The sequence below is a fragment of the Somniosus microcephalus genome, chromosome 9 (genome assembly GCF_052327205.1).
Source record: "Somniosus microcephalus isolate GS21.2 chromosome 9, FLI_Smic_1.0, whole genome shotgun sequence".
Classification (NCBI taxonomy): Eukaryota; Metazoa; Chordata; class Chondrichthyes; order Squaliformes; family Somniosidae; genus Somniosus; species Somniosus microcephalus.
In genome coordinates, this window is record NC_140995.1 from 231,301,369 (window position 1) to 231,314,828 (window position 13,460).

At 47.1% G+C, this 13,460-nt stretch overlaps 1 protein-coding gene across 10 annotated transcripts in view; it reads right to left on the reverse strand.

The window, feature by feature from the left end:
- The window catches only part of LOC147113118 (serine/threonine-protein kinase MRCK alpha-like), a 705,238-nt gene that overhangs the window by 88,635 nt on the left and 603,143 nt on the right, over positions 1-13,460 (reverse strand). For 8 of the 10 annotated variants that reach the window (XM_085997998.1, XM_085997999.1, XM_085998000.1 and 5 more), the window contains 2 exons: positions 2,152-2,243; positions 723-799 (listed from right to left, as the gene is read on the reverse strand). In XM_085997998.1, coding sequence (XP_085854124.1) covers positions 723-799; positions 2,152-2,243 — 169 coding nt within the window. Of the gene's footprint in view, positions 1-414; positions 463-722; positions 800-2,151; positions 2,244-13,460 lie in introns of all 10 variants that reach the window. The other 2 variants (XM_085998002.1, XM_085998005.1) reach the window with 1 other exon arrangement.

Consider the following 13,460-nt stretch of genomic DNA (forward strand, 5'->3'; position numbering starts at 1 on the left):
CCAGGGGCCGTATGGCCTACTCCTGCTCCTAATTCTCATGTCCTTAGACCGCAGACTTCACTACAATTGTCAAGAACACGGTCACACTTGACAATTGGGTTATCGTGATTTGAGCAGGGCAAATGTTAACGATCCTCCTCTCTGAAACTATCTCCCGCCTCACTCACAAGCCTCCTTACCAACCCTGAACCTAGGTGCTCCTAGTTGGGAGATGAGCTACAGCCTTGCACATGCTGTCGTTTCCATAGTGAAGCCTCATTTTGAAGTGGGAAGTATGGGGTATGGGTGTGTGGATGAACATTTACGGATTTCTGTGAATTGACTGTATTTTCCAGACGGGATTTGTTGTGCCGAACCAATGTGCTGGCCCCCATCGAGGGGTACAGCTCATCGGCTGAAAGTTTCTGAACTTACATCATTCCAAAAGTCTACCAATGAAGATGAAGAAGAAGACAGAGAATCCTATCCCAATAGTGAAATAGTAGCATCACAGAGGGGGAAGGAAGAAATTAAATGAAAAATAATGAGAAACCATTTCAGAGATAACTCATTAGCAATGTCACTCATCATCCAGAAACACAGCAAGAAAAATTAAACTAGGAATAGGTTAAACCACCTAAAAACAGATCATGCTCCAGACCTTGAGGGGGGGGGGGGGGGGGAGAAAAGAAAACAAAATTGCACATAAATATGTTAATGTCTGTATGATTTGATTTACTCACTTCGAATTGATCCAGAGGAGAGGCAGGTGTATTCAAAAATGCCAAGAAAGAATTCTGTGAGTCTTGGTGCTTTACACCTAGAAAAACAGCAGCAAGTTTTTTTTTAACTTAAAGAAATATTTAGCCTGCGCTTTTTCTGGAGGACCATTCCACCTGCACAAGACAGCCACAGGAGCGAACACCGCAGCACACTAGAGAGAAGTTTTTTTTAAAACAGGGATGGCTTTACACTTAAACTCAGCTACTGCAATTTATCATCTTTCCACAAGAAAGTATTTAAAAATACTAATTAAACTTAAAACCAAATTTTAACATTTCAGCATTGGATAGAGTCTAGACACTTGATTCTTCCAAGATTGTTGTATATTTTCATGAATTATACCTTTATCAAAACAGAGTCATAAAACTTATACAACCTGACACAACCAAGCCATATTACGTAGAATTAGAAACTACACAGCTGAGGGAGAAACATGTGGATTAAAGGACAATATTACAAAGTGACTAACAGACTCCCTAAATGTGTCACCGTTACTGCACAGCGGGGGGAACCAAATGATAAGAGGTGCTAATTTAAGAGGGTTCATTCAAACTTCATTAGGAACAAGCTGGTGCTAGTGCCAAGTATTCTGAGGCAGCCTGTTGCCAAACAAAAATTATAATAATTGTTCTACTTGCATATGGAAATGTACTGAACCTAGGACTCAATTTTATTTGTATTTTACGAATCCACAAAATTACTTCAACCATCACCAATTTCAGTTACTAGCTCACGTGAGTCTCAACCATCACCAATTTCAGTTACTAGCTCAACATGTGACTCTCAACCATCACCAATTTCAGTTACTAGCTCAACATGTGACTCTCAACCATCACCAATTTCAGTTACTAGCTCACGTGACTCTCAACCATCACCAATTTCAGTTACTAGCTCAACATGTGACTCTCAACCATCACCAATTTCAGTTACTAGCTCAACATGTGACTCTCAACCATCACCAATTTCAGTTACTAGCTCAACATGTGACTCTCAACCATCACCAATTTCAGTTACTAGCTCAACATGTGACTCTCAACCATCACCAATTTCAGTTACTAGCTCACGTGAGTCTCAACCATCACCAATTTCAGTTACTAGCTCAACATGTGAGTCTCAACCATCACCAATTTCAGTTACTAGCTCAATATGCGGGCCTCAACCATCACCAATTTCAGTTACTAGCTCAATATGCGGGTCTCAACCATCACCAATTTTTATTACGCAAGTATCCCAGAGTCCAGCCTACTCCCTCAGCACCATTGTTTGATTTATATAATTTTATAAATAAATACAAAAGGATTACTGGTCTCTGGTATCTTCAAGAAGAACGACAAAAACAAAATTGAAGTACAGGTAAGACCTGTGGCCAATTGCCCCGTGCGCCCATACCCTTTTCTGTTTTTATTTGCTCCATTTCCTTCTTGAGTTTTTCAATTTCAGTAAACAGCTCCAGGTTTCTCTTCTCACTGTCTTGCAATTTGCTGGAACAAAAAGCAAAGAAAAAGTATATTTTTAGGGAACAGAAACCTTTCAGAAGAGGGACCACATAACCAGCCAAATGGAGAGTGCCCAGCCGAGCCACACCTAGGCATTAGTACCAACGTTGGGAGAGTCAGGGACAGGAAAAGGCCATTCAACCCAAGGAGACTTGTACCTCTAGTGCCCAATTCTCCCAACTTCACATAAAACTGCTTCTTGACCAAACCCAACATTCTTGCCTCTTTATCTCACCTGGTAGATTACACGATACATTTATCTTTCTGATAACTGGCTTAAAATATGCTTTTCACTAACTCTCCATTTATGTTCTGTTTACCGTACCTTAAAGTTAAATGGTGGGTTAACTATCTATCCCATTTGTTTGAGGGGAGGAGTACGGAGTAGGGTGCATCAGGGCTCAGTAGTGGTACCACTATGGTTTCTAATTTAGATAAATGATCTGGATTCAGAAACTACTAATCTGAATAGTGTCCATGATAGTGCAGTTCTAATTGTGTCTATTGGAAGAAACAAGTTTGAAGGGTTGAATGAGCTTTTCTCTGCAGACTTGATATTCTTACAATGATCATGGTTGTGCACTTATATAAAAAAAAAGAAAGGCAGGCCCCCTTGTTCATTATAGTCATTTGATTACCAGCTCTGGCTGTAAAGTACAGGAAATTATATTCAAGAGAAACCTGAAGAATTATAATCAACTTTGACGAGAGGCAACCTTCTGCCTGTCTCAGAACAATGAATGGTTTTTGTTTCAGGACTGCATGGATGTGGGACTAACTATGCATGTCTCTCACTGTCTTCCTGTAGACCCGGGAGAAACGGCACTGAATCTTCAGCTGATGATTCCTTACAAGAGGGCGATGATATAGGTTGAAGAGTGCCTGTGCGCTGTGCTAGAGCGGTAAGGCACAGGTTTGTGACAGTGACAGTGCCCACATGATCAACTGCCAATCTCAGCTGTGTCATTTGTGGGAAGCACTGAGCAGGGTCATGTACTGCCACACAGGAGAGGAGACAATTGGATGGTTGGACATGCTGGACTGCTCTTGGGTACAAACCATCATCCAGTTACACAGGGACACTGGCTGATGCCTGGCAGTGGGCTGCCTCCTCACCCTCTTGGCTGGCAAGCGATATACAAGTACAGAGGTTTCATGCAAGAAAATCTAAAATAACTCATTAAAAAACACATTCTGAGCACCCATAATTAGACAGTGCTGATTTCAGGTTGCTTTGTGGGGTTAAGTAAGAATCTTTAAAATCAGTTTTATTGCCAATTCTAAAAGCCCAAGTTTATCCAGGTTTTAGTTTAGCATCAAAACTGGCAGAAAATCAGCAGGAAAAACACAGGGCTGGCGGTGTTGTGATAGCTGGTTGCCGGGTTCCGGTCACGCTCCCAGCTGTAGCCGCTCTGTCAAAGGGATTTTTCCCTTGATTGGCCTTGTTAAGCCCACCCTGCGGGCTTCCCGGCCAATTAACAGGAAGCGGGTCTGATGATGTCATTTGAGGACGTGTCATCAGCTGGTTTCCTTAAAGGGACCAAGGCCACATCGAGTTTGGCAGATGTTCTGTCAGTGTTTTACAGCATTGAGACTCTTCGCTGGGAGCAAGCGGAAGCCAAGCGCAGGCTGCGCAAGGAGCGCGCGTCAACCCAAGCACCCCACCCACCCGCCCCTTCAACCACCGTCTGCCCCACCTGTGACAGAGACTGTAGGTCCCGCATTGAACTCATCAGTCACCTGAGAACTAATTTTTAATGTGGAAGCAAGTCATCCTCGGTTCCGAGGGACTGCCTAAGAAGAAGAAGGTGAGGTGCTGCAAACACTGACAAGCACTGCACAGAGGTGGACGGTTGCACCCAGGCTCTCCAATGACTCCCTCCATATGCTGGAGGGAGTCATAGCATGCAGGGAGGTTCTCTTCCTTTCCAAGGGCAGAACAGACCTCCCCAGGACACCAGCGCAGCCTGGTTGCACATTGCACAGGAGGCAAAAGCAGGGATGTCGTCAGGAGCCCCTGGCTGCAGTGGTGCAAACCTTTCAATGATCTCAGTGGATCACGAAACGTTACTGCAAAGCCACACTCAAACTCACCCTGCTGTACCACTCACCACATTCCCATCACTCTGCCTTCCATACCCTTCTTCTACACATCCTTACTCACACCGACTTACCTTGCACCTCCACTCATCCCTCTCTATCTACATTATCATTTCCCATCTCACTAGCCACCCCTCACACTCATCCTACTGCAAGCATACCAACTAACAATACCGTGGAGCATTTGCGAAGCGGAGATCTTCGTGGATAGCACGTTTAATGAGGTGGTCACACTGCAGGTAAACAGTGCACAGGCAGACAGGAAATGGGTGACCGCCAGACAGAGTAAAAGAACTAGTGCAGGAGTCCCCATGGTCCATCTCCCTCCAACAGATTTTCCATTTTGGATACTGATGGGGGAGATGGTTTCTCAGGGGAATGCAGCAAGAGCCAAGTCCGTGGCTCAGCTGCACAGGAGGGGAGGAAAAAGAGAGGGAGATCAATAGTGATAGGAGATTCTATCGTAAGGGGAACAGATAGGCGTTTCCGTGGCTGCAGACGTGACTCCAGGATGGTATGTTGCCTCCCTGGTGCCAGGGTCAAGGATGTCACTGAATGGCTGCAGGGCATTCTGAAGGGGGAGGGCGAACAGTCAGAGGTCGTGGTTCACATTGGTACCAACGACATGGGTAGAAAGAGGGATGAGGTCCTGCAACAAGAATTTAGGGAGCTGGGTAGCAAATTAAAAAGCAGGACCTCAAAAGTTGTAATCTCTGGATTACTCCCGGTGCCACATGCTAGTGAGTATAGGAATAGGAGGATAGAGCAGATGAATGCGTGGCTAAAGGGTTGGTGCAGGAGGGAGGGCTTTATTTTCCTGGATCACTGGGTCTGCTTCTGGGGAAGGTGGGACCTGTACAAGTCGGACGGGTTGCACCTGAACCGAAACGGGACCAACATCCTTGCGGGGAGGTTTGCTAGTGCTGTTGGGGGGGGGTTTAAACTAACTTGGCAGGGGGATGGGATACGGAGTGGAGTTATAGTAGGGGGTGATGCACAGCCAAATATAGAGGAAAAAACAAGTCAGCCTGGAAGGCAGAGCAAATATGTAACAGCACAAGGGAGTATGGCAAGGCTGGATGGCATTTATTTTAATGCAAGGAGTCTTGTGAGTAAGGCAGATGAATTGAAGGTGTTGATGAACACATGGGAGTATGATATTGTTGCTATCAGAGAGACATGGTTGAGGGAAGGGCAGGACTGGCAGCTCAATATTCCGGGGTATAGAATCTTCAGGCGAGACAGAGGGGGGTGTAAAAGAGGGGGTGTCGCAATATTAATCAAGGAGTCAATTACTGCTGTAAGGAGGGATGATATCTTAGCAGGTTCCTCTAATGAGGCCATATGGGTAGAACTAAAAAACAAAAAGGGGCCAAGCACTTTGCTGAGAGTGTACTGTAGGCCCCCAAACAGTCAGGGGGAGATAGAATAACAGATATGTAGGCAAATCTCAGAGAAGTGTAGAAATAATAGGGTAATAATAGTAGGGGATTTCAACTTCCCCAATATTAACTGGGATAGTCAGAGTGTGAAAGGCTTAGAGGGTGCGGAATTCTTAAAGTTCAGGAATTCAGGAGAGCTTTTTGAGCCAGCATGTAGAAAGTTCTACAAGAGAGGGGGCGGTACTGGACCTAATTCTAGGGAATGTAGCCGGGCAAGTGATAGAAGTGTCAGTAGGAGAGCATTTTGGTGACAATGACCATAATTCGGTGAGATTTAAGGTAGTCATGGAAAAGCACAAAAGATGGACCGGAAATAAAGGTTCTAAATAGGGGGGAAAGCCAATTTTAATATAAGGCAGGATTTGGCCAAAGTGGACTGGGATCAGCTATTTGTAGGAAAATCCACATCAGAGCAGTGGGAGTCTTTCAGAAAGGAAATAGAGAGAGTACACCAACATGTTCCCATAAAGGTCAAGGGTGGGACCAACAAGCCCAGGGAACCCTGGATGTCAAGGGATATACAAGAATGGATTAGGAAAAAAAGGGAGGCTTTTGGCAGATACAAAGGACTAAAAACAATGGAAGCCCTAGAGGAGTATAGAAAGTGCAGGGGGGGTACTTAAAAAAGAAATTAGGAGAGCGAAGAGGGGGCATGAAAAAACACTGGCCGGCAAAATAAAGGAAAATCCCAAGGTGTTTTATAAGTGTATTAAGGGCAAGAGGATAACCAGGGAAAGAGTAGGGCCCATTAGGGACCAAAGTGGCAATCTGTGTGTAGAGCCGGAAGATGTAGGTGAGGTTTTAAATGAATATTTTGCATCTGTGTCCACTATGGGGAAGGACGATGTAGGCATAGAAATCAGGCAGGGAGATTGTGATATACTTGAACAAATTAGTATTGAGAGGGAGGAGGTACTAGAGGTTTTAGCGGGCTTAAAAGTGGATAAATCCCCAGGCCCAGATGAGATGTATCCCAGGCTGCTGTGTAAGGCAAGGGAGGAGATTGCAGGGGCTCTGACACAAATTTTCAGAACCTCTCTGGCCACAGGGGAGGTGCCAGAGGACTGGAGAACAGCTAACGTAGTACCATTATTCAAGAAGGGTAGTAGGGATAAACCAGGGAATTACAGGCCACCAAGCCTAACATCAGTGGTAGGGAAATTATTGGAAAAAATTCTGAGGGACAGAATTAGTCTCCACTTGGAGAGGCAAGAATTAATCAAGGATAGTCAGCATGGCTTTGTCAGGGGAGATCATGTCTAACCAATTTGATTGAATTTTTCGAGGGGGTGACTAGATGTGTGGATGAGGGTAGTGCAGTTGATGTAGTCTACATGGACTTCAGTAAGGCTTTTGACAAAGTTCCACATGGGAGACTGGTCAAAAAGGTAAGAGCCCATGGGATCCAGGGCAATTTGGCACATTGGATCCAAAATTGGTTTAGTGGCAGGAGGCAGGGGGTGATGGTCGAAGGTTGTTTTTGTGACTGGAAGCCTGTGTCCAGTGGTGTACCACAGGGATTGGTGCTGGGTCCTTTGCTGTTTGTAGTGTACATTAATGATTTCGATATGAATGTAGGAGGTATGATCAGCAAGTTCGCAGTTGACACGAAAATTGGTGGAGTGGTAAATAGCGAGGAGGGAAGCCTCAGGTTACAGGACGATCGATATAGACGGGTTGGTCAGATGGGCAGAACAGTGGCAAATGGAATTTAACCCTGAAAAGTGTGAGGTGATGCATTTTGGGAGGACTAACAAGGCAAGGGAATACACAATGAATGGTAGGACCCTAGGAAGGACAGAGGTGTGCATGTACATAGATCCCTGAAGGCAGCAGGACAGGTAGATAAGGTGGTCAAAAAGACATATGGCATACTTGCCTTCATTAGCCGAGGCATAGAATATAGGAGCAGGGAAGTTATGATGGAGCTGTACAAAACGCTAGTTAGGCCACAGCTGGAATACTGTGTGCAGTTCTGGTCACCACACTATAGGAAGGATGTGATTGCATTGGAGAGGGTGCAGAGGAGATTCACCAGGATGTTACCTGGGCTTGAGCGCTTCAGCTATGAAGAGAGACTGGACAGGCTGGGGTTGTTTCTGAGGGGGGACCTGATTGAGGTGTACAAAATTATGAGGGGCATAGATAGGGTAGATAGAAAGGAGCTTTTCCCCTTAGTATTGGGGTCAATAACCAGGGGGCATAGTTTCAAGGTAAGGGGCAGGAGGTTTAGAGGGGATTTGAGGAAAAACTTTTTCACCCAAAGGGTGGTTGGAATCTGGAACTCACTGCCTGAAAGGGTGGTAGAGGCAGGAACCCTCACAACATTCAAGAAGCATTTAGATGAGCACTTGAAACGCCATAGCATACAAGGCTACGGACCAAGTGCTGGAAAATGGGATTATAATAGACAGGGTTTGATGGTCGGCGCGGACACGATGGGCCAAAGGGCCTCTTTCTGTGCCGTATAACTATGACTCTAACACACAAGGGTAGGCACTTGAGAGGTTTAGCCAATGTCCATGTGAAGTTTCTGGTAATGTGTTGTCATACAGTGAAATGTATATTTTCAACGCTGCTCCTTATTGGACAGATCTGTGCACACCTTGAGAAGTGTCTTACTGAGTTCTAGTGAATGGCGAGACATAAGTTCCCCCCTCGCTATAGAGATGAGTGTGCATTAAATGGCTTGGACATTAAATGGATGCTTTACGGTGCTGGTGTGGGATGGTGTCAACCTGGCGCATCATGTGGCAGCCAGGGTTTACAGCGTCAAGTGAAGTAAATCTGGCCATGGTGATGCCATCGCTGGCCTCCCGGGCAGCAATGTTGTCAGGGGCTGATGCCCTGTGCAGCATTAGGTGATGGCGGAGAAGGTTGGTGGTGTTGTTGGTGCTGCTGGTGTGCCTGGTGATGTTGGTGTTGGGGCTGAGCATGGAAGGAATCAGAGGAGCAAGGTGAGATAGTTTCTAGGGCACTGATGTTGCTGCAATAGATGGCAGCTGCAGGTGAGATGACAGAAGCGATCTGTCAATGGTGAGAGGTTGTTCCAATGAGGTGGCACTGGACATACAGTTGGCTCTAAACACTTGCAAGCTAAATAAATCTCCATATGTCTTACAAATGCAGTAACCAACAGTTTCTGCGCTCTGAAACTGACTATCTGCAACATGGCATCCGTTACACCACTTCTGCAGCTGTCAGCTTATCAGATACATCAGAGCAGACTCAACTCACGCCAGGGTGAGCTGGCGTGTTCCCCGAGCAGCGGGTAACCCATGGGGGAGCACGTAAAATTGGAAGGAAGCCTCAAAATACCATTAAATTGCCTCTTAACAAGCCATTTAATGAGCTCAATTGTGTCCCCCGCTGCTTGGTGTCGGGTCAGTTCTCCGCTGACAGACCCGACACCTGGGAGGCTCGCGTGGAGGTGTGTTGACAGCGGGTTTCATACCCGCCGTCAATCTTTGCTATTTTGACAGCAGACCCGCCTCCAAACCCGCCCTCTGAGTGCTGGCAAAATCCAGCCAATAGATCCCCAGAAAACGGTAATTTCAGAGAAAAATCTGTAAAAAAAAAAATCAAAAAAAATCAGTATTTCATTTTAAACATCACAAGGGACCATTCTTTAAATCTCCGTTATGTTTTTAGGTGTTTGCTGCCCCTGTCATTCCATACTCCTCATGGCTGGTTAACTTTTCCAATGGTCCCACTGACTGATGGTGACCCCACATTCCTACATTACAACAGTGACTACACTTCAAATGTACTTAATTGGCTGTGAAGCGCTTTGGGACGTCCTGAGGGTTGTGAAAGGCACTACATAAATGTAAGCCTCTCTTTCATGGGCACACTTTATGGCTGTTCTCAGCTGCTTAAACCCCAGCATGAGCTGAGAGAGAGAAGCTGGTTAGCTGGTTAAACAGGCATTAAGCAGTATGACCAGCATCAACAAGTGAACTTATGCACATGAGCTTCACCTCTAGAACTTGGCAATGAAAGTCGGGTCCCAGGATACATGTGTTAGTGATGTCATTGCACGTCTCGCACTTATACCATCTGGTATGTAATGACATCAGCAGCGCGATGTGCGCGCATCTCAGGATCCGCAAAGTTCAGGGTTTTGAAAGAACAAAATTGCTTTTTCCCGATCACCCATCGGTTAAAAAAACGATTTGAAATGATTCTAAAAAATTGATTATTTTAACTGGCTTTTACTCAGCCCCAACAATGGTTTATTTACCTTGTGGACTCGGCAGGCAAGCTGTCACATTTTTATGGTGGTTAGTTGGATTTGGTTCAAGCATTGCTGTCTGCTCATAATTAAAAACTACAGCAGGACTGGCCACACGCTGTAAAAGGCAGTATCCTTCAGGGTGGAAAATATCTCAGAATGTAAACACTCCTCCAGCCTTACAATCTTCCGAGATCTCTGTGCTCCTCCAATTCTGGCCTCTTGCGCATCCCCGATTTTAATCGCTCCACCATTGCAGCTGTGCCTTAAGCTCTGGCATTCCCTCCCTAAACCTCTGCCTCTCTCCTCCTTTAAGACGCTCCTTAAAACCTACCTCTTTGACCAAGCTTTTGGTCATCTGTCCTAATATCTGCTTATGTGGCTCGGTGTCACATTTTGTTTGATAACGCTCCTGTGAAGCGCCTTGGGATGTTTTACTACAGGTGCTATATAAATGCAAGTTGCTGTTGACAGCGCTGGTTTAAGTATTTCACTTGTGAAGCAGAGAGTGGGCAAACTGCAGGTTTGCATACTGTCCTTCAGTGAAAATGGCCACTTCGGACGGTCACTCTGGGGGAAAAGGAATTCCCAGTAGGTAGACTGAGTAATCGGCACACTTCCACTCAGTTAAGGTATTTGAACAACTCCGTTGGCTGAGCAAATCTATGTCCAACAAAAATTAATTATCTGAAAATGCTGATAAGGCCCCACTGTTGGCTTAGTGTATAAATGAAATGCCCAGTGCAATGCTAAACCAAGCAAAACAGGGAGGTGTCAGGTATGATCATAGAGTCTGTGCCGAGTTAGCAGACAACAGCTGGATTGGCAGTAGGGAACACAGCACCACTGCACTGGGGGAGGGGAAGGGGAGAACATTGACCAGGTCCCCCACTCTTATCGAGACCCAGTGACTTGTGCCGGAACGTGCGTGTCATTCCTAAGCTAACTACAATGCCAGTTAGCTTAGAAACAACCAACTTGAAATTTTAGCTTAGAATGAGATATGTTTTTACTGTTTTGGAGCGATTGTTAAATTTCACTGTGAAAATGTATTCTGTTCATTCATGCATCTATCTTCTATATCTATATATAATATAATATAATATAATAATATATATATATAAATGAGTTTGTCTGTCTGTATGCACGCAGTAAACTCAAAAGTTATAGAGTGTACCTACACATATGTTATATCAAAAGAAAGCTTATGATTAGGGGAGTGTCATAGGCATGTTTATTTTTTGGTCAGACAAAAATTGTTCGGGCAGTTTACAAAAAACGGACAAAATCCGCTCATTTTAACAAAGCTTCTTCGGCGTGACTGACGAGTGGATGGACCAATCGACGGGCCGCATTAGCGTTGAGTGACGTGATGGTTGACCAATCCTACGGGGGAACCGCGGTATGATGCGTCACGGGGGGCGTTTCATGGCGTGTGTGGGCAGGGCCTAAGCCTGCGGCCTGCCGCGAGTGCAGGACCGGGAAAAGAGATACAGAGACAGAGAGAACCGCGCGGCCCGAGAGACAGCGAGCGGGGGAGCGGCCAGGCCTGAGGCGCTAGGCCGCGCACGGGGGCTCCAGGTCACCGCGGCCAGGCTCTGAGTCCAACCCCTTCCCCGGGGTTTCTTCCTCTCTATCCCCTTCCCCGGGGTGTCTTCCTCTCTTCTCTATCTCCTTCCCTCTCCTTCCCCCTCTCTCTCTCTCTCCTTCCCCTCCTCTCTCTCTCTCTCCTTCCCCCCCTCTCTCTCTCCTTCCCCCCCTCTCTCTCCTTCCCCCCTCTCTCTCTCTCTCTCCTTCCCCCCCTCTCTCCTTCCCCCCTCTCTCCTTCCCCCTCTCTCTCTCCTTCCCCCCCTCTCTCCTTCCCCCCTCTCTCTCCCTTCTCTCCCCTTCCCCCCCTCCCTCCCCCTCTCTCCTTCCCCCCCTCTCTCTCTCCTTCCCCCCCCTCTCTCTCTCCTTCCCCCCTCTCTCTCTCTCTCCTTCCCCCCTCTCTCTCTCCTTCCCCCTCTCTCCCCTTCCCCCCCTCTCTCTCTCCTTCCCCCTCTCTCTCTCTCCTTCCCCCCTCTCTCTCTCTCCTTCCCCCCTCTCTCTCTCTCCTTCCCCCCTCTCTCTCTCTCCTTCCCCCCTCTCTCTCTCCTTCCCCCCTCTCTCTCTCTCTCTCTCTCCTTCCCCCCCTCTCTCCTTCCCCCCTGTCTCTCTCCTTCCCCCCTCTCTCTCTCCTTCCCCCCCTCTCTCTCTCTCCTTCCCCCCCTCTCTCTCTCTCCTTCCCCCCTCTCTCCTTCCCCCCCTCTTTCCTTCCCCCCTCTCTCTCCTTCCCCCCTCTCTCCTTCCCCCCTCTCTCTCCTTCCCCTCTCTCTCTCCTTCCCCCCTCTCTCTCCTTCCCCTCTCTCTCTCCTTCCCCCCTCTCTCTCTCCTTCCCCCTCTCTCTCTCCTTCCCCCCTCTCTCTCTCCTTCCCCCCTCTCTCTCTCTCTTTCCCCCCTCTCTCTCTCTCCTTCCCCCCTCTCTCTCTCTCTTTCCCCCCTCTCTCTCTCTCCTTCCCCCCTCTCTCTCTCTCTCTCCTTCCCCCCTCTCTCTCTCTCCTTCCCCCCTCTCTCTCTCCTTCCCCCCTCTCTCTCTCTCCTTCCCCCCTCTCTCTCTCTCCTTCCCCCCTCTCTCTCTCTCTCTCTCTCTCCTTCCCCCCTCTCTCTCTCCTTCCCCCCTCTCTCTCTCCTTCCCCCCTCTCTCTCTCTCTTTCCCCCCTCTCTCTCTCTCCTTCCCCCCTCTCTCTCTCTCTCTCCTTCCCCCCTCTCTCTCTCTCCTTCCCCCTCTCTCTCTCTCCTTCCCCCCTCTCTCTCTCTCTCCTTCCCCCTCTCTCTCTCCCCTTCCCCCCTCTCTCTCTCTCTCTCCTTCCCCCCTCTCTCTCTCTCTCTCCTTCCCCCTCTCTCTCTCTCCTTCCCCCCTCTCTCTCTCTCCTTCCCCCCTCTCTCTCTCTCCTTCCCCCCCTCTCTCTCTCTCCTTCCCCCTCTCTCTCCTTCTCCTTCCCCCTCTCTCTCTCTCTCTCATTAATGTCAATGATAACATTGCAAAATTATAATTCTGCTTGTTACCTCCAAATTCACATAGAAGGAAAACTGTAAAACCTGGAGTATATGGCTACTGGCGATTCCCATTAACAAAAAACGAAGTTAAACAACCACCTCCTGGGTGCTTAGCAAGAGTTCTTCAATCCCAACAGTTTTATAAACAGTTTTATAAACATGGCAGAGGGTTCTTCAGTTCCCTCGGCAACGCCGGGTACTCCAGCTAGTTTTATATAAAATACACATTTTGTTGGTTTACAAACATGCCTCTGCTCACTCATGCTTTTAAGTTCACCTTCCTTAAATACAGGAGAACACATGAGGCACCACATGCGATATTACAGTAACTGATATATATAACAAGGGTTC